At 44.2% G+C, this 26,073-nt stretch overlaps 1 protein-coding gene, 1 long non-coding RNA gene and 1 other non-coding gene across 10 annotated transcripts in view; 1 reads left to right on the top strand and 2 right to left on the bottom strand.

Annotated features, from left to right (window-relative positions):
• The window catches only part of PIGP (phosphatidylinositol glycan anchor biosynthesis class P), a 38,115-nt gene that overhangs the window by 7,103 nt on the left and 4,939 nt on the right, over nt 1-26,073 (top strand). For 6 of the 8 annotated variants that reach the window (XM_009233940.4, XM_009233937.3, XM_009233939.3 and 3 more), the window contains exon 5: nt 487-2,530. In XM_009233940.4, coding sequence (XP_009232215.1) covers nt 487-617 — 131 coding nt within the window. In that variant the 3' untranslated portion in view covers nt 618-2,530. 8 annotated transcript variants of the gene reach the window in all.
• Nucleotides 4,820-5,791, bottom strand: LOC129052319 (uncharacterized). The gene is made up of 2 exons (XR_008517317.2): nt 5,654-5,791; nt 4,820-5,084 (listed from the first exon to the last, which is right to left on the bottom strand). It is a non-coding gene; the product is annotated as an uncharacterized LOC129052319 (long non-coding RNA).
• On the bottom strand, nt 21,887-21,993 carry LOC112130547 (U6 spliceosomal RNA). The gene has a single exon (XR_002912796.3). It is a non-coding gene; the product is annotated as a U6 spliceosomal RNA (small nuclear RNA).

Here is a 26,073-nt window from a genome sequence, read left to right as displayed (position 1 = left end):
TTGTATGGTTGATTAAAATATTAATTTCTTTCCAAGTTAGAGATGAAAAAAGTACTTTACTGATTGTGTTTTTGTTTTTTTATTTTTATTTATTTATTTATTTATTTTTTTTTTGAGATGGAGTCTCGCTCTGTCACCCAGGCTGGAATGCAGTGGCGCTATCTCGGCTCACTGCAGGCTCCGCCCCCCCCGGGTTCACGCCATTCTCCTGCCTCAGCCTCTTGAGTAGGTGGGACTACAGGCGCCCACCACCTTGCCCGGCTAATTTTTTGTGTGTGTGTTTTTAGTAGAGATGGGGATGTTTTTATTTTAATTGGGACATTTATTCTGAAGAGAGGATTTAAGTAATCATTTAATTATGTTAAACATGATGTTTGTCACTATCCAGATGTCAGCCTAGTAAACTATGTGGTGGGTCTCCATCAGACACAGAGACTGTAGAAGAAATTGCTTGGGTAAACAGAGCTTTTTGGTCTTTTCTTACAGATAACTATGCTAGAAATCAACAGCAGAAGAAATACCAAGAGGAGGCCATTCCAGCATTAAGAGATATTTCTATTAGTGAAGTAAACCAAATGTTCTTTCTTGCAGCCAAAGAACTTTACACCGAAAACTGAATTGTATGTAACCATACTAACACCAAGCACGTATTTATTTATGTTTTTGCCGTTATAATTTTGATCATAAATTAATTTGACCATCTGTCTTATTAATAGAGGAGAAGTAAAAAATGTAAGTTGACCTTCTCTTAGATTATGTTCAATGAATATTGTAAATGTTCTCAAGTATTAGTTGTTAATGAACAGAATAAATACAATATTGCATTACCATATAGCAGACTTAAAAAAAAAATCAGTGTCAGTATAATCAAGAAGTTCCTCCAGAGAGGCATTTATATTGTAATTTGCAAAGGGCAATGATGTCCTTCCTCCTGTTTGTCCTGAGGGGCCCAGAATTCAAACCCTTAGTTTTAGGGAAGGGTATAGTTAGTACTTGTGCCATCAGATTCATGTCTAAGATGCAAATATTTGTTGAGTACTCACTGTGTTACCAGGTATTTTTCTAGGCACTGAGGATGAAGTAATGGTAAGATTCTCTCAAAGAGCTTATATTTTTAGAAGCAGGGTGAAGCAACTAAGCAAATAAACAAGGAAACGTAATTTGATGAGTGCTATGCAAAGAATTAAGATAATGTATTCTAGAATGCAAACGGATGACTAGTTCACACTGGGTGGTCAAGGAAGGCCTCTCAGAGAGAGGCTGTTGGGATCTAAGCATAAAGCAGGTGAGGCAAAAACCATAAGGTGGGAAGGAACTTGGTGTGTCGTAAGAACAGAGAGAAGACTGGCATTGGGCATAGAGCATTCCAAACGAGAGAGAATGTGGTCCCAGGTGAGCCTGGAGAGACCGGGCCCAGATTGTGAAGGGCTTTGTAGGCTGGTGTAGGAAGTGTGGATTTAAGTGTAAGTGTGATGAGTTTGAGGCACTTTAGGATCAAGCTGTTGGGAGTCTTGAAGGAAAGGAGTGACATGGCCTGATTTCTGTTTTTTAAAAGTGATTCTGATTGGTGAATAGAGAATAGATTCAGAGGAGGAGCTGGGAAGGGGACAATAACCATATCCTTACCCAGTAAGCATGAGATGGATAACATGAATCTGCTTTTCCTGTTCCCTAGTTTGTCCCAGTTCCTGTTATTTTATGGTGATAGCATGTCACCACACTTAAGAGCAGTATAAGGGGACTGGACGTGGTGGTTCACGCCTGTAATCCCAGCATTTTGCGAGGTTGAGGTGGCTGGATCACCTGAGGTCAGGAGTTGGAGACCAGCCTGGCCAACGTGGCAAAACCCCATATCTACTAAAAATACAAAAATTAGTCAGGCGTGGTGACAGGCGTCTGTAATCCCAGCTACTCGGAAGGCTGAGGCAGGAGAATTGCTTGAGCCTGGGAGGCAGAGATTGCAGTGAGCCGAGATCGTGCCACTGCACTCCAGCCTTGGCAACAGAGCGAGACGGTTACCTTGGCAACCGTCTCAAAAAAAAAGAAAAAAAAAAAAAGCAGTGTTAAGGGAACCAGCGAACTCTACCAAGTATAGAATGATAAATAAATCATGGACTGTTTCTACAATTGAACACTACACAGCCATGCAAACAAGAATGCATTACTTCTCTACCTAATAATATGAATTAATATGGCCATAACATTGGGCAAAAAAAGCCAGACACAAAAGAGTAAACTACTGCGTGGTTCCCTTTATTTGAAGTTCAAAATCAGGAAAAACTAATCTATGGTGGCAAATATTAGAATAATGGTTACCTTTGGAGAAGAGTATTAACTAGGAGGAGGCATGAAGGAGCCTGCTGGTGAATTGAAAATGCCCTACATCTTGATCTAGATGGTGGTTATGGTTACATGGAGGTAATACATGTTTTTAAAAAATCATTAAGTTATTAAGATTTCTGCTTCTGATGCAAGTTACACCTCAATAAAAAGGGAAAAAAAAACAGTACCTATGCCTACGTCCAGAAAATGTTGACTCATTGGTCTGGAGTAGAGCACAGGCAGGGGTAATTTTTTAACATCTTCCAGATGCTTCCAATATGCAGCCATGGTCGAGAATGACTCCGTTACATGATTGGACTCCCTTACATGATTAGACTTAACTGAGTTTTGGTCAAGCAGGGCAGTAGCTGTAAGCTTTGGAAGAGAAAGCCAGCAGTTATCCGAGCAGTTCCCTCCCATCTTTGTGAGACTCCTGCTCATGTCAGCGGTATTCCCTTGTCTTCCCCTCAGACCGGTGATGGGCCTGAAATGGGGTTGAAATGGGTCAGAATAGAACCTTCGTGGACTCTAGTGTTCTATTGCACGTTAAGCCTCAGATTAACTTTTCGTTCTGGTTTCCAACCACTCTGTCCTTACAGGTCATGAAAGGAACACCAATGTTTTGCAAACTATGGGCAGCAGTGTTTTTGAGGGTCATGATCAGTTTAGTGCAGCAATTCTCTGCCTTTTCTGAAAATCTTAGGACCCCTTTATTCTTGTAAAGAATGAGAGCCCCGAAGACCTTTTGTGTATGTAGATATATTTAAAAATTAAAATAGACAATTTTTAAATATTTGTTTATAGATAATAAATGCATTACCTTTTAGTTACAAAATTAACTCTTATCACATAATGAGAAACAAAATTTCTGTTACAGAAACATTTCACCCAAATCATTGTTGTAATACTAAGCTGATTCTAAAAGAACAAATTTAACATATTTTGTGAGAAATAACTGTATTTTCTAAAACAAAAAAATTCAGTGAGACAAGTAGAATTGTTTTACATTTCTGCAAGTCTCTTTAATGTCTGGCTTCATGGAACACAGCCGGTTTTCATATCTGCTTGTGCATTCAGTCTGTGACATTAGCGCCTTTCACGAAGCCTCTGGAAAGCTCCGCTGCATAGTCATGAGAGAACGAGGATGAAAAAAACGAAACATCTCAGCAGTATTAGGAAAATAGTTTTGACCTCATAGGCCCCCTGAAATATGGTCTTGGGACCCCCGGACTTTGAGAACCACTGGTTAGTGGGCCTCCACTAGTGTGTGTGTGATGAGCTAGAGTAGAATATGTCAGTGCATTGCACTCGGTAAGGGTAAATATTTTGACTGAACATCTCTTTGAACCACTTCAGAGCCTCTCTGTTCACCTCTTACTCCAGCCACTGATGCCCCAAACAGTTCATGCGAATTCAACCAAATCCACATAGGTGCCCCTTATAGTACACTCTGGAAGGAGAGGGGTTAACACCCATAGGACCAGCCTGGAGCCCAACCTGGGACAGGTATCAGTGGATATACACATCCTTTCAGCCCGGAGGAGACAGTTCTGCACTGCATTCCATGAGCTCCTCAGAAGGTCTCATGGGATTGAGCTGCGGTTGCCACGATGGTGGTGGACTCAGCCCATGTGCTTGTCTGTCTGATGTGTTTTGCACCCTGTGCCACTTGGCCCTGCTCTCTGTGGTCACTTTCCCAGTAAACTGCCTGCACACAAGCCTTTGTCCCCGTCTCTGCTTTCAGAACTCCAGCTGAGATGTTTTTTGTTTTTGTTTTTTTTGAGACAGGGTCTCACCCTGTTGCCCAAGCTGGAATGCAGTGGTGCCATCATGGCTCACTGCAGCCTTGAACTCCCAGGCTCAAGCGATCCTCCCACCTCAGCCTCCCAAGTAGCTATGACCACAGGCATGCACCACTATGCCTAGCTAATCTTTTTATTTTTTTTTTGTAGTGACAGGGTCTCCCTGTGTTGCCCAGGGTGTGAGATGTTTTTGTTTTGTAAAAATTGTGCTTCTGCCATGATGTGTAATGCATGTCCTAATTTAAGAAAAAAGTTTGAAAGACACTGTTTTGCAATGAGCCCAAATAATAGCCTAAAATACTCCAAATAGAAAGTTTCAATAATACAAAAATTTCCATATATTAACAAAACCTTCTCCAGTGATTCAACTCCCAGGGAGAGATAAAAGCCCAAGCATGAAATCACCTAATGAAAAGCCAACATAATTTAAATCCAAAATTCTGCTCTCCCTAATGTCTTGAACTGCCCTGTTTTAGTTAAAAGGATCTCAATCAGATGCTTGGGTTTCCTCAAGAAGCTGCTGCCTAGGCTGTCATAAGAATGGGAGTCATTCCTTAAGCACATTGACCCAACCCAAAATTTATTGCATCTCCCGCTTTTTTAAAGATTCAGTAGGCTATACAAAAATGTCATATTAACAGTCCCATGCCCATAGAACTTTGAAAACCCAAATAAATCAACTCCTACAGCAATAGTGCTGGAACCCAGTACATTGTATAGTACAGACCCACCAGCCAGTAACTAGAACAGACTTGATGGGACATGGGGAAAGGAAGACAGAAAATGGAAGAGGAAAGAGAGATTCTTCTTGATTCATCTTGCTGGGGTGTAGGTCAGGCTGTGAAAAAGGAAGAGAAAAGAGATTCTTCTTGATTCATCTTGCTGGGGTACAGGTCAGGCTGTGAAAAAGGAAGAGAAAAGAGATTCTTCTTGATTCATCTTGCTGGGGTACAGGTCAGGCTGTGAAAAAGGAAGAGAAAAGAGATTCTTCTTGATTCATCTTGCTGGGGTGCGGGTCGGGCTGTGGCAGTTTTCATGGGTCTCAGTCACTCAGTTTAACACAATTAGGTTCATGGTGGCACTATTCACTATTTTGGGTTGGGAGGAAATGTACTTATCCCAACTTTTCTAGTCAGAAGAGTTTGTCATTCCATGGTAAAATAAATAAATAAATAATTATCCTAAATTGTCAATGGCTTAACATAACAGAGTTTAGTTTTCAAAGAACTGCACTTTGAGGTAGCCACCAAATCTGAACAGGGCCACATGGACAAGCACAGTGGATGTTTCAGTGATTACCTATCTGGACCTATGACTGAGGAACAGATGTTCTTTTCCTCTCTGTGCCTCATCACCACTTAAGTCTCAGAGGTCAGAAATGCAATGGAAATCTCAATTAGGGACCAAAGGACTCACAGAGTGAGAAATGATGGCATTGTGGAAAATACAATCTTGAACAAGGGCATTTGTGGACCAAGATTTATATTTTCACACAATGCAGGGGAAATTAATGTCCAATAATTCAATACCTGCCTAAGGTTATTTCTGCAAATCCAGCATGCCCAAGCTCTGCTTGTATAGGTTACAGTCACAGGGGACCCTATGGCCAGGGCCGGAAGAAGCCAGCTAGAGCCTCACAGTGACTCAGATGTCACACTCCAATCGCACTGTAGTCAGCCCACTTGTGTCATAAAGCCTGTTTACACAAAGCCTGGCATATTAGAAGCAGCTGTGAGTCAGCCTGCATCAGCTGCTGCTGCTGCCCCAAGAGGCCCATCCCTCCCTGTGATACTTTGGTTTCTAAGGCAACCTCTTTTGAATGTTCTCAGTGAATGCACCATGGGTGGGCACATCCTGGGGAAAGTTCAGTCACTCACTCCTCACCACCATTCTGTGAAGGACTTACGCACCTGGCCAGAATTAAAATACAGTGTCTACCTTGTTACTGATGGAGCCAGATTTTCAAGTGCTGCATAAGCCTGAAGCCAAAATCATGCTTTCTTCCCTAAATCTAGACTTGGGGACTGATGTGAGGAGGACTGGGCCTGCAGACCTAGAGACATGGCCTGACCAGCTGCATGCTCAGGAGGTGGCAGGGCCAGGTGGATAGCAGACAACTCTATGCAGTCACTCGTGGCTCATTTTCACCCATCAGCTAAGTCACAGCTCTTCCCGGGGGTATAAAGAATATGGGGGGCTGGGCGCGGTGGCTCACACCTGTAATCTCAGCAATTTGGGAGGCCAAGGCATGTGGATCACCTGAGGTCGGAAGTTTGAGACCAGCCTGACCAACATGGATAAACCCTGTCTCTACTAAAAACAAAATTAGCCGGGCATGGAGGTGGGCACCTGTAATCCCAGCTACTCAGGAGGCTGAGGCAGGAGAATCGCTTGAACCCGGGAGGTGGAGGTTGCAGTGAGCCGAGATTGCTCCATTGCACTCCAGCCTGGGCAACAAGAGTGAAACTCCATCTCAAAAAATAAAAAAGAATATAGGGAAGACAGAGTGGCAGAAGTGGCTTCCTCACTACTACCCCAAAAAGGCAGAAGTGTTGCAATTGTTGAGGCAAAAACATGATGGCTGCCAGACACTAGCCACTTGGGTTATCTTCTGTTTTCCCCTATTTTAAACAATGAGTACAACAAACATCTTTTGTGGATAAACTTTATGAGATTGTGTCCTTGGGCTAGGCTTCTTATATTGGAATTACTACAGGGTCAAAGAGCTTGAATGTTGATATGGTTCAGCTCTGTGTCCCCACCCAAATCTCATCTCAAATTTTAATCCCCACATGTTGAGGGAGGGACCTGCTGGGAGGTGACTGGATCATGGGAGTGGTTTCCCGGAAGCTGTTCTTGTGATAGTGAGGGGGGCCTCACGAGATCTGATGGTTTAAAAGTGGCAGTTTCCCCTGCACTTTATCTCTCTCTCCTTCCACTATGTAAGACATGCCTTGCTTCCCCTTCACCTTCTGCCATGAATGTAAGTTTCCTGAGGCCTCCCCAGCCATGTGGAACTGTGAGTCAATTAAACCTCCTGTTTGTAAATTACCCAGTCTCAGGTAGTATCTTTGTAGCAGTGTAAGAATGGACTAATACAAATAATACTAGTACAAAACAGACCAAGACACTTAATATAAAACACCAGAGTGATCCCCAAAAGGATTCTATCAGTTTACTCCATATAACTCACCAACACTGGGGATTACCCATCTACCCTTATATATTGTTCTTCAAATTTGGAGTATACAAAATGTCATGGTGTTCCCATTTTTCCTAATCTAACTGAATATGCTTTGATTTTCCACGGTTTATTGTTAACAGACATTTCAGAGTCATTTATTGTGGGATTTCCTGACCCTCCTTTGGGTTACTTATGCTTATTCTATCAAAGAAAATGGAAGAGGATACTGGTTTTTAATCTATGGTATTTGCTGTCACTGCCATTGTGCCTTATCGAGGCTCATGGTTCCACCTCCTCCCTCCCTTCCCTCACAAACTGCCAAAGGCTCACAGGGCTTGGAGCTCTGTGTCCAGAGGACCGTGTCTCAACCAACCCGCTATTCAAGGCCCTCCTCCATGGGTGCTGCACACCAACTGTATTGGTCTCTGTCCGCCTGTCTCAGTCTCAGGACCCGCAGCCATCACTGCTGGGTTTGGGCACACGCCCTGTGGCAGAGGCGTCTGACATCTCTGTGTTTGTTCTCCCCATCTTCCTTTGAAATAGTTCCCCATTTTTAACGAGGCATGTGGTGGCCCAGAATAGAGCAACAAAAAGTGGGCCAGATGCCAGAAAGTGGCTCAGTAATTACCACTTGTCCCACTTTTGCTAAGAAATTAAGGAATGGTATGTAGTTTTAATTTGCAAATTGGAATACTAACAAAACTCAGTATTTTTATTCAAATAGTGAATAAAAACTCAGTATTTTTATTCAAATAAACAAATAGTGAATAAATAAATAAATGGCACTTAAGTGGCCAACCTCCAAGGAGCAAAGTAAAAAGAGCATGGGCTTTGGAAATCCATTAGAACTGAGTTGAAGTCCCAGCTACACTACTTCCTGCCAGTGTACCTTGGGCAGGTTACATTACCTCTCTGAGCCTCGGTTTCTTCATCTGTAAAACATCACTTATTGTATAGGCTACTGGGAAACAGGAAGTGTATAAAATGCTTAAAACTGTGCTTGGGCCACAGTCAGGCCTTGAGTAATGGTAATCGCTACTGTACCCCACACTTTTCCTCACTGTGTTCACCACTCTGGAAACTGCTTCATCTCCACCGATTCCTGCCCATCATTGTATTTGTTTCCTGGGGCCGCAGTAACAAATCACCTCAAACTAAGTGGCTTAAAACAATAGAAATGGATTATCTCGCAGTCCTGGAGGTCACAAGACTGAGATGAGCTTCAGGGCCATCAAGGCCTCAGCAGGGCCATCAAGGCCTCAGCAGGGCCAAGCTCCCTCCAGAAGTGGGAGGAGGACGCTGCCTGGCCTTGTCCAGCCTCACACTGCATCACACAGCCTTGGTTTGTGGCTGCATCTCGCCACTGCCTGCCTCAGTGGTCCTGTGGGTGCTCCCCTTCAGTCTACATCAAACCCCCCACGGCCTCTGTCCTCTAAGGACACGTTCTCGCATTGCTATAAAGAACTACCTAAGGCCAGGCACGGTGGCTCATGCCTGTAGTCCCAGCACTTTGGGAGGCCAAGGTGACCAGATCACAAGGTCAGGAGTTCGAGACCAGCCTGACCAACATGGTGAAACCCCATGTCTACTGAAAATACAAAAATTAGCCGGGCAGGGTGGTGCACGCCTGTAATCCCAGCTACTCAGGAGGCTGAGGCAGGAGAATTGCTTGAACCCGGGAGGTGGAGGTTGCAGTCAGCCAAGATTGAGCCACGGCACTCCAGCCTGGGTGACAGAGCGAAATTCCGCCTCAAAGAAACAAAAACAAAAAAAACAAAAAAAACTACCTAAGACTGGGTAATTTGAGACAGGGTATCACTCTGTCACCTAGGCATGAGTGCAGTGGTAGATCACTGCTCACTGCAGCCTCCACCTCCTGGGCTCAAGCAATCCTCCTGCCTCAGCCTCTTGAGTAGCTGGGACTTTAAGTGTGTGCCACCACGCCCAGCTAGTTTTTTGTTTTTTAATTTTTAGTAGAGATGGGGTTTTGCTGTGTTACCCAGGCTATTATAAAACTCCAGAGCTCAAGGATTCGCCTGCCTCAGCCTCTGCAAGTGCTGGGATTACAGGCGTGAGCCACACCCCTACTGTACCATTTCTATCTTTAGATTTGTTTAGATACACAAACACCATTGTGTCACCACTACCTACAGCATTCACGCGGTAACATGCTGCACAGGTTTGTAGCCTCGGAGCCCGAGGCTGTACCATGCAGCCTAGGTGCGGGGAGACTATGCCATCTAGGTTTGTGTAGGTCACTCTGTGATGCTCACACAGTGACGAAATTGCCTGATGACACATTTCTCAGACTGTATCCCCGTCATTCAGTGATGCATGACTGTGCCTCATCTTTTCTCTCTCTGTCATCTGTGATACTCACAAACGCACCTAGGTTCTGTATCTACGCATGTCAGTCTCTGTAATTGTCCTCAGCAGTATGACTGTAACAGGCCTCTTGTCTAAGCACCTCAAAGAGAGGAGGTGTGTCTGGGCATTTTATACAGGGCTGTGTGCCAGTACCTGCCACACCCGGCTCCTTTCGGGTCATCAGAAGGGCCTGCCCCTCCCACTCAGGGCCCACATCTGCTGTTTCTTCTGCCTCGAATGCCTGTCCTGCTCCTCCACCCCTTCCCCTCTCCCTTCACACCGAGCTTCTTTCCTTAGGCCCACCTTCCATGACAGCGCTCACAACTGTCATTTCCCATGTACTCTTTTGTGCAAGCCACACCATGCCAGGGACCCTGCCTGTTTGGTCACCTCATCCCCAAGGCCTAGCTCAGTGCCTGGTATGCAAAAGGGCCCTCGATAAATACCTGCCCAATGAATGAGTAACCCAGGCAGAGAAAGTGGTGGTGGAGGTAAAGCACATCTTGGGGGCCATCCACCCAGAGCCCTGTGCTGCTTGCCCTGGCTCTAATGGATGGACGGATGGATGGACAGATGGAGGGACAGAGGCCTTGGCATAATTTGGCTGCCTTGTCTCTGAAGGTTGTAATGTAAATTTCTTTTCCACCCCTCTTTACAACAGCCGTGTGAAGAATCTGAGAGAAAAGAGACCATGTGGCCTGTGCAAAGTTAATGCGGGAAATGGAATGGGTTTTATACGATGCCTGCAACGTTCACCCAAAAAATGGGGCCGCTGAGCTGCTGGCATGGGCAGGAAAGTGAACAGATGTGCAGAGAAGTCCTTTCCATTAAAAAAAAAAACAAGACAAGTCCCCAAATAGTTTCACAGTTCAGCATTTTCTGTGCTGGTCGGCTGGGCAACTGGGACCTTTGTGCAGCTCCCTGACCCCAACTGCTTCCCATCACCCCAGCTTAGCTGGACCAACTCAACTCACAAATCTGGACACTGGGTCTCAAGTGCTCCCATCACTTCCTTCTTGCTATGTGAGGCCATGGGAGTGTTCACCCCCTGTAATAGTTTTCATGCTGCTGATAAAGACATACCTGAGACTTTATTTATATAGGAAAAGGGGTTTAGTGGGCTTACAGTTCCATGTGACTGGGGAAGCTTCACAATCATGGTGGAAAGCAAGGAGGAGCAAGTCAGGTCTTACATGGATGGCAGCAGGCAAAGAGAGAGAGCTTGTGCAGTGAAACTCCCGTTTTTAAAACCATCAGATCTCATGAGATTCATTCACTCTCACGAGAACAGCATGGGAAAGACTTGCCTCCATGATTCAATTATTTCCCACTGATCTTTTCCACATGTGGGAATTATGGGAGCTACAAGATGAGATTTGGGTGGGGACACAGAGCCAAACTATATCACCCCCTAATGCTCTGTTTCGTCACCCGTTAGATGGAGACCCCTCTCTCCACTATCGCCAGGGCTGAATCAGGTGGAGTGGGTGAAACTCCTGGTATTCACAGAGCCTATCCCATGGTCTCGCTGCTGCTCCCTCCATGTTCCCTGGCCCTACTCGCACCCCTAGACGGGCTTCCATTTCTCTCTGAATGTACCCTATGGTACACACTCTGGTCCAAAGGCAGACTTGGCTGTTTCATTTGTCTTCACATGGACTTGATTGATTCATCTTGGGTCTCAGTGCCTACCTCAGGGCAGCTACCATATATATATATGGTTGTTGAGTGAAGAAGAAAAAAAAATCAGACATTCCTATCAAGAAATCATCAGATGTGTTATAATTAAATTGTAGGTGCAATAAGAGAAGTGTAAACTTTTTTTCATACGTTAAGGAGTCAAATCATTGACCCAGATATTTTGAATTATCAGTATGGAGATCCTGTAACAACCTTAAATTACTAGAAAGCCATCATTCTTTACTATTTTCAAATTTTGGCAAGTCTTTTAAGATTTTTTTTCCCTGAGGGTACTAAAGTTTATGAAACTCATTTGATAACAACTTCAGCCCAAATCCCCCATCATTGTCTAACATGAAGATTAAATTTGGTGTGTGTGAAAGATAGATGAACTGCTACGGGACAAAAAGGCAATTAGAAATAATGGCCTCTGGCCACAAAGGCACACAAATTAAAAGACTGTCAACCCAGGACAGAGATTCTATCAGTGATGAATCTGGCATTTCACTTGACTGCTGATCTAGTACAATTATGGGAAAACTAACCAAGATGACCTGAGTGCACAGACAGACTGGGCCATCCGTCTCCCAAGTGAAATTTCCCGGTACCCAACTTCAGGCTTTGCTTTTCCATCACTGCTGAGTGGCAGTATGGCAGAGAGAGATGACCTTTACTTAACCTTGAGAATAACTCCACCTCTTCCTGGCCAAAATAGACAATGTATGTCAATGCCTGCTGACAATCCATTTACAGGAGTTATGGCATGTTTGGTCTAAGTTGATGATCTCTTTGCCTTTTCGAACTTTATTTTACAAAATAAATATCTTCCATAGGCCATCTTGGACGCTATAAAGGACCACACACCAGCGACAGATGCATGACAAATTTAAAAGGTAACTTTTGTCTGTTTTGTTTTGTTTTAGGGTTTTTTTTTTTACTCTAACATTCAGCCGAACTAATGTAAGGAAATAACCAAGTTTCACCTGCCACCTTCTCACTGGGTGACACTCTACTTTCATTCCTTTAGGTATTTAGAAAATGTTTATTGCTGTCAGCAACCCAATAGATAAGTGATTCCAAAACAAATCCTGAATCAAGCACTCTTTTTCGACTTAACTCCTTCCTTCCCAAACATACCTGTGTAATGATTTGTTCAAAGATCTGAAGTGAACGACATCAGATCAGATATCCAATCCTTCAAAGAAAATGGTTTCAGTGAAGTTAAATCCCAAAACTTGCCCTCATTTTCACCTCTTCAGCCCATCCTTATCAGGAGCTTCTTGTCACCAGTAAGATTAGTGGTAGGTCGTGTGTTGGACTAAATCAGATTTTTTTCTGTTGTGTTAATCAAGACGATGTCATGAACCAAATAACTTTGTGATTGAAAGGCACTAATGGCTCATGACCAGCCTGGCCAACATGGCAAAACCCCGTCTCTACTAAAAATACAAAAATTAGCCGGGCGTGATGGCGGGCGCCTGTAGTCCCAGCTACTGGGGAGGCTGAGGCAGGAGAATCACTTGAACCTGGGAGGCGGAGGTTGCAGTGAGCCAAGATCACGCCATTGCACTCCAGCCTCAGTGACAAGAGTGAAACTCTGTCTCAAAAAAAAAAAAAAAAAAGGCACTAATGAAGCCCATCGGCCACAATCTCTACGAATCGATAGACTATTTCAGAAATACTCTTGATTAAAAGTCTCTAAAATTTTAGCTAAGGTCATTTCATAATTATAGTCTTTTAAGTCTACATAAGTAATGAAAATGGAATGTTACCAGATGGTTGATTTTTAAATATTTTTATTGTTCCTTTTTAATAAGTATCACTTATTTTAGAAGTAATGTCTATTCATTGTAGAGAATTTTAAAACTATAAAGAATAACAAAAAATTCAAATCACCCGTAATCCATCACCCAAAGATAATTACTCTTAGTAGTCTTGTATAAGTCCTTATAAGTGTATGTGTGTGTTATAGATGTATATTTAACAAAAAAAGTGGGATCACACTGTAAATATAATTTTGTGTTCCTCATTTTAAAAATAATATGATATTGTGAACATTTAGCAGCTATATTATAATTGCATGAAGTGGATGCTCTAACATTTATTTCACAAAGTCTCTATTCTTGGACTTTTGAGATGGTTCTAAAATTTCATTTTTATAAATGTCATAACAGCAAATATTCTTGAACAAAAATCTTTGTCCTTATCTCTGATTTGTCCTTAGGAAAGAGTTTTAGAAGGATAATGGGATATAAAATTTCTGAAACTCTTATGGATTGCCAAATTGCCAGGAAGGTCGCCTCAATTTTACATTCCCGCCAACAAAGCATGACTGTTCACTTGTCCACATCACGTATTGATAGTTTATTTAATAAGTATTTTATGCTTTAATTTTTCAAGAAAATGACAGTAGGTCTTCCATGATCATTTTGAGAATTAATGAAATGAGTTCAGAGAAATTACAAGGTATGGTTTGGATAGCTGACAGGCCATGGTTTCACAGGAATTTACTTAGCAAACTTATATTAAGAGCTTCCTGGCAGCCCAGGAGGCTGAAATCACTTATTTGTATGACATGACTTAAACTTTCAAACTCATTTAGGAAATTCCCTTCACAGGCCAGGTATGGTGGATGGCTCAGGTCTATAATCCCAGTGATTTGGGAAGCCGAGGTGGGAGGATTGCTTGAGCCCAGGAGTTCAAGGCTGCAGTGAGCTATGAGGGCACCAGCCTGGGTGACGCCACAAGACCCTATCTTAACAAAACAAGAAAACAAGGAAATAAAAGAAAATTCCCTTTACACACAAAGTAATTATTTTTCAAGAATAAAAATGGCTATGGAGTTGCCTAATTTATTATTTTTTGTCTATGTTTCTTCTTTTTTTTATGTTAACTTTATTTATTTATTTATTTATTGACAGAGTCTCTCACTGTTGCCCAGGCTGGAGTGCAGTGGCACAATTTTGGCTCACTGCAACCTGCGCCTCCCAGGTTCAAGTGATTCTCCTGCCTCAGCCTCCTGAGTAGCTGGGATTACAGGCACCTGCCACTGCACCCAGCTAATTTTTGTATTTTTAGTAGAGACGGGGTTTCAGCATGTTGTTCAGGCTGGTCTCAAACTCCTGACCTCATGACCCACCCGCCTTGGCCTCCCAAAGTGCGGGGATTACAGGTGTGAGCCACTGCGTCAGGCCTGAAAATGCTGTTAATGCATTCCTTTTTATGGCTGAGTAGTAGTCCAGTGTGTGTGTGTGTGTATACACACACATATATATACACACACACACACATATATATATATAAAATAGTTTCTTTATCTACTCTTTGGTTGATGGGCATTTGGATTGGTTCTATGACTTTGCAATTGTGAATTGTGCTACTATAAACATGCATGTGCAAGTATCTTTTTCGTGTAATGACTTCTTTTCCTCTGGGTAGACACCCGGCAGTGGGATTGCTGGATCAAATGGTAGTTCCACTTTCAGTTCCTTGAGGAATCTCCACACTGTTTTCCATAGTGGTTGTGCTAGTTTACATTCCCAGCAGCAGTGTAGAAGTGTTCCCTGATCACCGCATCCACACCATCTACCGTTTTTCAGTTTTTTGATTATGGCCATTCTTGCAGGAGTGAAGTGGTATCGCATTGTGGTTTTAATTTGCATTTCCCTGATCATTAGTGATGTTGAACATTTTTCATATGTTTGTTGGCCATTTGTATATCTTCTTTTGAGAATTGTCTATTCATGTCATTAGCCTACTTTTTGATGGGATTGTTTTTTTCTTACTGATTTGTTTAAATTTGTTGTAGATTCTGGATATTTTATTTTTATTTTATTATTTTTATTTTATTTTTATTATTATTATTATTTTTTTAGATGGAGTCTAGCTTTGTCGCCCAGGCTGGAGTGCAGTGGCACAATCTCAGCTCACTGCAACATCCGCCTCCCGGGTTCAAGTGATTCTCCTGCCTCAGCCTCCTGAGGAGCTGGGATTATAAGCGCACACCATCACACCCAGCTAATTTTTTGTATTTTTAGTAGAAATGGGATTTCACCGTGTCAGCCAAGCTAGTCTCAAACTCCTGAGCTCAGGTGATCCGCCCGCCTCAGCCTCCCAAAGTGCTGGGATTACAGGCATGAGCCACTGCACCCAGCCTGTGATTTCTTTCAGCAGTGTTTTGTAGTTCTCCTTGTAGAGGTCTTTAGATTCATTGATTAGGTATATTCCTACGTTTTTTGTTTTTGTTTTTTCACAGCTATTGTAAAAGGGGTTGAGTTCTTGATTTGATTCTTTGCTTGGTTGCTGTTGCTATGTAGAAGAGCTACTAATTTGTGTACATTAATCTTGTATCCAGAAATTTTGCTGAATTCTTTTATCAGTTCTGGGAGCTTTCTGGAGGAGTCATTAGGGTTTTCAAGGTAAACGACCATATCATCAGCAAACAGGGACAGTTTGACTTCCTCTTTACCAATCTGGATGCCCGTTATTTCTTTTTCTTTTTTTTTTTTTTTTTTTTGAGACAGAGTCTCACTCTGTCACCCAGACTGGAGTGCAGTGGCACAATCTTGGCTCTCTGCAACTTCCACCTCCCGGGTTTAAGCAATTCTCCTGCCTCAGCCTCCCATGTAGCTGGGATTAGCACACCACCACACCCGGCTAATTTTTGTATTTTTAGTAGATACAGGGTTTTACCATGTTGGTCAGGCTGGTCTCAAATTCCTGACCTTGTGATCCTCCTGCCTTGGCCTCCCAAAGTACTGGGATCACTGTCATGAGCCACTGCACCTGGCCTGCTCTTTATTTCTTTCTCTTGTCTGATTGCTCTGGCTAGGACTTCCATTACAATGTTGAAGAGGAGTGGTGAGAGTGGGCATTCTTGTCTTGTTCCAGTTCTCGGGGGGAGGGAATGCTTTCAACTTTTCCCCATTCAGTACTATGTGGACTGTGGGTTTGTCATAGATGGCCTTTATTACATTGAGGTATGTCCTTTGTATGCTGATTTTGCTGAGAGTTTTAATCATTAAGGGGTGCTGGATTTTGTCTAATGCTTTTTCTGCAACTATCACGATGATCATGTGATTTTTTTTTTTTTTTCTTTTTGAGAAGAAGTTTCACTCTTGCCGCCCAGGCCAGAGTGCAATGGCATGATCTCGGCTCACTGCAACCTCCACCTCCTGGGTTCAAGCGATTCTCCTGCCTCAGCCTCCCATGTAGCTGGGACTACAGGTGCCCAGCACAACACCTGGCTAATTTTTTAATATTTTTTAGTAGAGACAGAGTTTACCATGTTGATCAGGCTGGTCTTGAACTCCTGACCTCAGGTGATCCACCCACCTCAGCTACCCAAGGTGCTGGGATTACAGGCATGAGCCACTGCACTTGGCCGTGATTTTTGTTTTTAATTCTGTTTATGTAGTGCATCACATGTATTGACTTGCGGATGTTAGACCATCCCTGCATCCCTGGTATGAAACCCACTTGATCGTGGTGGATTATCTTTTTGATATGCTGTTGGATTCGGTTAGCTAATATTTTATTAAGGATTTTAGCATCTATGTTCATGAGGGATATTGGTCTGTAGTTTTCTTTTTTGGTTATGTCCTTTCCTGGCTTTGGTATTAGGGTGATGCTGGCTTCATAGAATGAATTAGGGAGGGTTCCTTCTTTCTCTATCTTGTGGAATAGTGTCAAAAAGATTGGTACCAATTCTTTGAATGTCTGGTAAAATTATCCTGTGAATCCATCTGATCCTGGACCTTTTTTTGTTGGTAGATTTTTGTATTACCATTTCAATCTTGCTGCTTGTTATTGGTCTGTTCAGGGTATCTAATTCTTCCTGATTGAAGCTTGGAGGGTTGTGTTTTTCCAGGAATTTATCCATCTCTTCTAGGTTTTCTAGTTTATGCACATAAAGGTGTTCATAGTAGCCTTGAATGATCTTTTGTATTTCCATGGTGTCAGTTGTAATATCTCCTGTTTCATTTCTTAATGAGGTTATTTGGATTTTTTCTCTTTCCTTGGTTAATCTTGCTAATGGTCATCAATTTTATTTATCTTTTCAAAGAACCAGCTTTTTGTTTCATTTATCTTTTGTATGTGTTTGTTTGTTTGTTTGTTTCAATTTCATTTAGTTCTGCTCTGATCTTGGTTATTTCCTTTCTTTTGCTAGGTTTGAGTTTGGTTGTTCTTATCTCTCTAGTCCTTGAGGCATGACCTTGGATTGTCAGTTTGTGCTCTTTCAGTCTTTTTGATGTAGGTGTTTAGGGCTATGAACTTTCCTCTTAACACTGCCTTTGCTGTATCCCAGAGGTTTTGATATGTTGTGTCATTATTGTTGTTCGGTTCGAAGAATTTTTTAATTTCCATATTGATTTTGTTTTTGACCCAATGCTCATTCAGGAGCAGGTTATTTAATTTCCATGTAGTTGCATGGTTTTGAAAGTTCCTTTTGGAGTTTATTTCCAGTTTTATTCCACTGTGGTCTGAGAAAGTGCTTGATATAATTTCAAATTTTCTTAAATTATATGAGGCTCATTTTATGGCCTATCATATGGTCTATCTTGGAGAAAGTTCCATGCGCTGTTGAATAGAATGTATATTCTGTGGTTGTTGGATGAAATGTTCTGTATATATCTGTTAAGCCCATTTGTTCCAAGGTATAGTTTAAATTCATCTGTTTCTTTGTTGACTTTCTGTCTTGATGACCTGTCTGGTGCTGTCAGTGGAGTACTGAAGTCCCCCACTCTTATTGTGTTGATGTCTATCTCATTTCTTAGGTCTATTCTTAATTGTTTATAAATTTGGGGGCTCCAGTGTTAGGTGCGTATATGTTTAAGATTATGATATTTTCCTGTTGGACAAGGCCTTTTACCATTATATAATGTCCCTCTTTGTCTCTTTTAACTGCTGTTGCTTTAAAGTTTGTTTTGTCTGAAATAAGAATAGCTACCCCTTCTCACTTTCGGTGTCCATTTACATGCAATGCCTTTTTCCACCCCTTTAAGTTTATGTGAGTCCTCATGCGTTAGGTGAGTCTCCTGAAGGCAGCAGATGGTTGGTGAGTTTTTATCCATTCTCCAGTCCTGTATCTTTAAAGTGGAGCATTTAGGCTATTTACATTCAATGTTAGTGTTGAGGTATGAGGTACCATTGCATTCATCATGCTATTTGTAGCCTGTGTACTTTGGGTTTTTTTGTTGTTTTTTGTTTCTGCTTTTTAATTTGTATTTTTGTTTTATAGGTCCTGTGTGATTTATGCTTTAAAGAGGTTCTGTTTTGATGTGTTTCCAGGATTTGTTTCAAGATTTAGAACTCCTTTTAGCAGTTCTTGTAGTGGTGGCTTGGTAGTGGCAAATTCTCCCAGTATTTGTTTGTCTGAAAAAGACTGTATCTTTCATTCACATGTGATGCTTAGTTTCTCTAGATACAAAATTCTTGGCTGATAATTGCTTTGTTTGAGGAGGCTGAAGATAGGGCCCCAATCCCTTCTATCTTGTAGGGTTTCTGCTGAGAAATCTGCTGTTAATCTGATAGGTTTTCCTTTATAGGTTACCTGGTACTTGTGTCTCACAGCTCTTAAGATTCTTCCATTCTTCTTAACTTTGGATAACCTGATGACTGTGTGCTTAGGGAATGATCTTTTTACAATGAACTTTGCAGGTGTTCTTTGTGCTTCTTGTATTTGGATGTCTAGGTCTCTAGCAAGGCTGGGGAAGTTTTCCTTGATTATTCCCCCAAATATGTTTTCCAAACTTTTAGATTTCTCTTCTTCCTCAAGAACACCAATTATTCTTAGGTTTGGTTGTTTAACACAATCCCAGACTTCACGGAGACTTTGTTCAGATTTTCATATTCTTTTTTCTTTGTCTTCGTTGGATTGGGTTAATTCGAAGACCTTGTCTTCAAGCTCTGAATTTCTTTTTCTACTTGTTCAGTTCTATTGCTGAGACTTCCCAGAGGTTTTTGCATTTCTGTAAGTGTGTCCAATATTTCCTGAAGTTTTTATTGTTTTTTCTTTAAGCTATCTATTTCCTTGAATATTTCTCCCTTCACTTCTTGTATTGATTTTTGGATTTCCTTGCACTGGGCTTCACCCTTCTCTGGTGCCTCCCTGATTAGCTTAATAACTAACCTCCTGAATTCTTTTTCAGGTAAATCAGAGATTTCTTCTTGGTTTGGATCCATTGCTGGTAACTAGTGTGATTTTTGTGGGGGGTTTAAAGAGACTTGTTCTGTCATATTACCAGAGTTGGTTTTCTGGTTCCTTCTCATTTGGGTAGGCTCTGTCAGAGGGAAGGTCTAGGGCTGAAGGCTGTTGTTCAGATTCTTCTGTTTCACGGGGTGTTCTTTGTTGTAGTACCCTCCCCCTTTTCCTATGGATGTGGCTTCCTGTGAGCCGAACTGCAGTGATTGTTGTCTGTCTTCTGGGTCTAGCCACCCAGCAAGTCTACCCGGCTCCAGGCTGGCACTGGGGTTGTCTGCACAGAGTCCTGGATGTGAACCATCTATGGGTCTCTCAGTCGTGGATACCAGCACCTGTTCCAGTGGAGGTGGCAGGGGGTGTGCAATGGACTCCGTGAGGGTTCTTAGCTTTGGTGGTTTAATGCTCTATTTTTGTGCTGGTTGGCCTCCTGCCAGGGAGGTGGTGCTTTCCAGAGAGCATCAGCTGTGGTACTGTGGAGAGGAACCAGCAGTGGGTGGGGCCCTAGAATTCCCAAGAGCATATGCCCTTTGTCTTCACTACCAGGGTGGGTAGGGAAGGGCCATCAGGTGGGGGCAGGGCTAGGCGTGTCTGAGCTCAGACTCTCCTTGGGCTGGTCTTGCTGTGGCTGCTTTGGGGGATGGAGGTGAGTTTCCCAGGTCAGTGCAGTTGTGTACCTAGGAGGATTATGGCTGCTGCTGAGTCATGCAGGTTGTCAGGGAAGTGGGGGAAAGCAGGCAGTTACAGGCCTCACCCAGCTCCCATGCAATAAAAAAGGGCCAGTCTCATTCCCACCGTGCACCGCTAACAGAGTCTGTTTCCAAGCAGTGGGCGACACAGGCTTGAGAACTTGCCCCAGGCTACCTGCCTCCCAGCTGTGAAAGAAAAGGGCATGGTTCTTCCCCTGCCTGTGGAGTCTGCACCCTGGATTCATGCCCTCCCCTGAGTTCTGATGGGGAGGCTTCTCGCCCTAGTTCAGCTGGAGATTTCCTTCTCCCTGTAGCATATCCCCCCACTCCTCTAGCTGCCCTCCCAATGGGTCCCTGTGGTGCCAGGCAGCAATGGCCTGCTTGGGGACCCAGCGAGCTCCCAAGGCCTCTCCCAGTGCTTCCTCTACCCCTGTATTTTGCTTGGCTCTCTAACTTGACTCAGCTCCAGGTAAGGTCAGAAACTTCTGCAAACAGACCTTCAGTTTCTCCACTGGGGGTGTGTGTTCAGGAGAAAAGGATCTCCCTTTCCCACTTCTGCAGTTGGGGCGCTCACAGTATTTGGGTTGTCTCCCGGGTCCTGCAGGAGACAGAGAGTCTGTGGGTTCTCTCGAGATTGCCGGTTTGTTCTTGAAGTCAGTTTGGAGCTAAAATTCACTAGGCGAGCCTCCGCATGCTGCTCTGTCCATTCGAGTTGGAGCTACAATCTAGTCCTGCCTCCCATCCGCCATAATGATCCCTGCTCGAGTTGCCTAATTTAAACCTGCCTAAATCATCTTTTGTAAATGATTTGCAGCAACTTTCTGTAATATGTAAAGACCTTCAGCAGCAATGAAAGTGGCCTGGCAAACTCTTCTACGTCAAGGTAGCAGAATGCAAAGAGAAGAAATATATTACTCTGATTGTAGACATACACCAATTTGTAAATAGGTCTCAATTGCAGCTTACCACATTTTTTGTCTATTTTGAGTCAGGGTCTCACTCTGTCACCCAGACTAGAGAGTTCAGTGGCATGATCATAACTCATTGCAGCCTTGAACCCCTGGGCTCAACTGATCCTCCTGCATCAGCCTTCTGGGTAGCTGGGACTTACAGGCATGTGGCACCACACCCAGCTGATTTGTGTGTGTGTGTGTGTAGAGATGCGTCTTGCTATGTTTCCCAGACTGCATATTTTTTTAAAAAAAGAATACAGGAACCACAATTCTTAAATTATGTAAAATAATGTGTTTTTCCTTTTGGAGATTTACAAGATACTTTAGAAACTTCTGGAGCATCCGTATCATTGGCAAGGGCACCCATTGCCACTTTTTTGCAGCCCGCAAACATCAACTGATAGAAGGCCAGATAAACCAACGTATCTATGAATCAGACCGTACTCTTATTTCTCAGAAAAATTATGAGTTCAAATTCCCTTTTCCATTCTTTAGCTTTTCTTTTCTGGTTGCACAACATAGTATCTTTGAGGAAATCCTTCCATAAAGAGAATTCCATCTTGGCAGCATCTTATCTCAGTCAGTAAGTGTCCAAGGCACAAAAAGTTTCTTTAAAAGTCATTTGCATGCTAAACCTTTGCAAGAAAGCTGCTCTGAAAAACCTGTCTTGGGATTGGACTTTTTTTTTTTTTAATGTGGAGCGCTTCATGAATTTGTGTGTCATCCTTTCACAGGAGCCATGCTAATCCTCCCTGTATCGTTCCAATTGTAGTATACATGCAGCTGAAATGAGCAGGGGCTTGGACTGTTGGTGAGATGTTGCTTTATCATGATGTCCTTCTAGATGGGACAATTGAGTACCCCAATGGAGTCAGGACGCATCTGCCTTTTGCTTTGCAACCAGAAAAAGGAAGGATGTGCGAACCACACATGTCCGCTCTGGGCTCACCCCAAATCTGGGCATCTTTTACTGCACGTGAACACTTCCTCCAAGAATCCCTCAGACACTTACCCCCAGCTGCTGCTGCTGATCGGACCCTGCCCCTGCTTGTTGGCCTGTCTTGGCTTCGCCTTGTAGCAGCAGAGGAAGCCGAGATCATGCCACTGCACTCCAGTCGGGGCGACAGCGTGAGACTCCATCTCAAAAACAAAAAAAAAGAATTGCTAGAAAAATAAAATAAATGACGAGTTAATGGGTGCAGCACACCAGCATGGCACAGGTATACATATGTAACTAACCTGCACATTGTGCACATGTACCCTAAAACTTAAAGTATAATAATAATAAAATAAAAAAATAATAATAATAAAAGAAAAAGAAAATTAAAAAAAAGACAAACAATAGAAACCTGATTTTTTTTTTTTTAAATAGACTCAATAAACAAAAACTTTCCCTGTCAAATTCCTATAGAAGTTTCTCAACATTTCTTTCAGCTCCTGGCCACCTCATCCCAGGCTGGTAATACAGGCTGTGGCTAGGCCCCAGTATGCAGATCCCACTTAGAGAATCATTGGTTTCATTACTTGTGTTCCCACTAGACTTTGAGCTGTTGGGGGTGGGGGGAGGGTCACCTGCCCTATTCACCACTATGTCCCTAAGGCCTAGAATGGTACCTGGCACATAGTAGGTATTCAATGCATTCTTAGTGAATGACTCAAGTAGTTCAATGAACAAGCAGCCAGTGACAAAGGAGGGCATATGGAAAGAGGGGTCCACGGGATGTTTGGCCAGGTTGGTCACTGTTGGCCCAGTGGCAGGGTACAGGCTGTGAAGTCTGCAAGCATTCTGGAGACCCACAGGGGCACAAGGAAAACTCCTGCTGTCCAGGCTCATGGCAGTCAGGAGAGGCCCGGGGCAGTGGCCGCTGCCCAGGCAGAAGCCACCCTTTATCTCAGGACAGCTCAGCATGGGCTGTGCCCCTGTTCTGCCTGGCAGCCCCTCTGATCTCTAACCAGATTCCCTGTGAGGGCCCTGGATGGAAACGCCGACGAGGCCCATTGATGGGGCTCCCTGGGTAGGGGGCAGGCACCTGAGGAGAGACGGAGAGAGACCCTGAGGAGGCAGGTTTCGGGGGAGTGGCCAGCTGTCCTCTGTCCTCTGCTAGTGCAGGGCCCTAAGCAATGTGCAACCTGGACTGGGTATCAGAGCAAGGCCAGCAAGGACTCATGCCTAAAATAGAGATGGCCTCTGTGGGGGCTCGGGAACAGGAGAAAGACAGTAGGCAGCAAGTCAAGTCAGCCAGGCTTCCCAGGTTGGCCCCTGCTGTGTAAGACACCTGACTTCAAGAGAAAGCCACAGTGCAGATAAGGAAACTGAACTTTTCTGGAGTTATCGGCCTGGCCAGAAAAGTGTTGTTGGCAAAACACTCAGGACAGAGAGCAATGGGCCAGGGGTCGGGGCTGGACCCTGGAGCCTCCAGGACACAGGGAGGAAGTGACCACAAAGTCAGACAGGAAGCCTGAGCCATGGGACTCCTTGGGGGCGTTCATGGGGAAGGCGGAGAGAGGCAGGGCAGGGCCAAGAGAGAGCTGCAGAATGAAAGCACAGCCAGGAGAGACCAGAAGAGGGGAACCGGAGACTGAGCCCCAGGATGGGGATTCTACGAGCCTGGGCCTGGCCCGCCTGCTGTCCCCGGGAAGCCATCTGGTCCAGCCAAGGTGGACAGCGTGGCAGCCTTGGGAGACATCCTCAAAGTTCCCTAATTTTTTTTTTTTTTTTTTGAGATGGAGCCTTGCTGTGTCACCCAGGCTGGAGTGCAGCGGCGCAATCTTGGCTCACTGAAACCTCTGTTTCCTGGGTTCAAGCGATTTTCCTGCCTCAGCCTCCGAAGCAACTGAGATTACAGGTGTGCACCACCACGCCCAGCTAATTTTTGTATTTTTAGTAGAGATGGGGTTTCACCATGTTGGCCAGGCTGGTCTTGAACTCCTGACCTCAGGTGATCTGCCCGCCTCTGCCTCCCAAAGTGCTGGGATTACAGGCATGAGCCACCGTGCCCAGCCACAAAGTTCTCTATTAATAAAAGGCCCCAGGAAAGGCAGGCCCAGACAGGAAAAACTATGCTTTACCATCTCCAGAGAGTCTATGTGCCCACTATTTTTATTTTTCTTTCTGTTTATTTTCCTATCACAATTAATAGGAAGATATTTCAAATAAAAAAGACTATATACAGGCCAGGCATGGCGGCTCACTCCTATAATCCCAGCACTTTGGGAGACTGAGGCAGGTGGATCACTTGAGCTCAGGAAGTCGAGACCAGCCTGGGCAACATGGCAAAACCCTGTCTCTACCAAAAATACAAAAATTAGTCAGGTGTGGTGGTATGCGCCTGTAGTCTCAGCTACTTGGGGGGCTGAGGCAGGAGAATTGCTTGAACGTGGGAGGCAGAAATTGCAATGAGCCAGGATCACACCACTGCACTCCAGCCTGGGCGGCAGAGCAAGACACTATCTCATAAAAAATAAATAAATAAATAAATAAAAATAAGAAAGAAAAGAAAAAAGGCTGTATCCAAATTGACCTATGGGAAAGTCATTTTTATAGGTCAAACTGGTCACATATCAGCATTGCACATGGTTCTGCCTGATGCATCTGGGTCCAGGACAGAAGGCAGTGGGGGCAAGGGCCACAAACCTCTTCCTCAGGCAGCTCTGGGTGTGGAGCAGAGCGGTCCCCAAGAGACCAGAGGCTGATGACAGCTGTGAAGAAAGAAGGCCGGCTGCTGCACCCCCAGAGCAGAGGGAAAAGGGACGGTCACAGGGAAACTGACTCAGAAAAGCAAATGGGCCGGGTGTTCCCTCGGGGAGGAGGGCCCTGGGGCTGACTCTCAGGCAGTCCGTGTCCCCAGCCAGGTCTTTCCAGGCAAGTCTCCGGATGTACCCAGCTAATTCTCAAGATAGTCACCAACCTGAAAACCTCAGGGCCAAAGCTGGCCCAGGCAAACAGACTGTGCATATGGCATAGTGAAGCTGGCCCCGTGCCATGTCCGTACTGTTCGAAATGTAAATCTGTGTTGGTTTCAGCTCAGGGTTTTGTCTTGGTTTGCTTTTTTTGAGACATAGTCTCACTCTGTTGCCCAGGCTAGAGTGTAGTGGTGCAATCTCGGCTCACTGCAACTTTCACCTCCCAAGTTCAAGTGATTCTCCTGCCTCAGCCTCCAGAGTAGCTGGTATTACAGGCGTGCACCACCACGCCTGGCTAATTTTTGTATTTTTAGTAGAGACAGGGTTTCTCCATGTTAGCCAGGCTGGTCTCAAACTCCTGACCTCAAGTGATCCGCTTGCCTCAGCCTCCCAAAGTGCTGGGATTACAGCCGTGAGCCACTGCACCAGGCCTAGCTCAGGATTTTAAGTGGATTAGTGAGTTGTTTGTTTGTTTTTCCCCAGGGCACCTCAGCTTTTGAATGTGTGTCCACGCCTACTCTCATGTCCCTGGGCAGCTCAACACTAAATATCCAACCACCCCTTCTGGTGTGATGAGGCTGCCTGGCCATCCTAGGTGGAATCAACCACACTCAGCTCTATGGAAGAAGGAATGCCCAATACCGTTCCCCAGAGCCACCTGCAGCAACTGACACCTGCCCCACCTCAGCTGCCGCTCCACCTGCTCAGGCCTGCCTCCAGAGTTGTCAGGTGAAAGGGGCCAACTTTGCAAGGGCTGTGGCAGGAGGGACAGCAACCCTACCCCCAGGCCCCAGGCCAGGAGGCCCTCACCCAGGCCTGCTGTGGGGAGAGGCTGTAACCACAAACCCCCTCTCTGGCTCCAGACCTGTCCTTTCCAGCCCACTGATGGGGGGAACAGTGGGTGGCAGTGAGGACAGAACAGTGACACTAACGCTTACTTGGGGAATGCTCATTTACCTGGAGACACGCTCTT

This window comes from Pongo abelii, chromosome 22, assembly GCF_028885655.2.
Source record: "Pongo abelii isolate AG06213 chromosome 22, NHGRI_mPonAbe1-v2.0_pri, whole genome shotgun sequence".
NCBI lineage: Eukaryota > Metazoa > Chordata > Mammalia > Primates > Hominidae > Pongo > Pongo abelii.
Note: the sequence above shows the minus strand (reverse complement) of the source record. Positions and strands in the feature narration are given on the sequence as shown.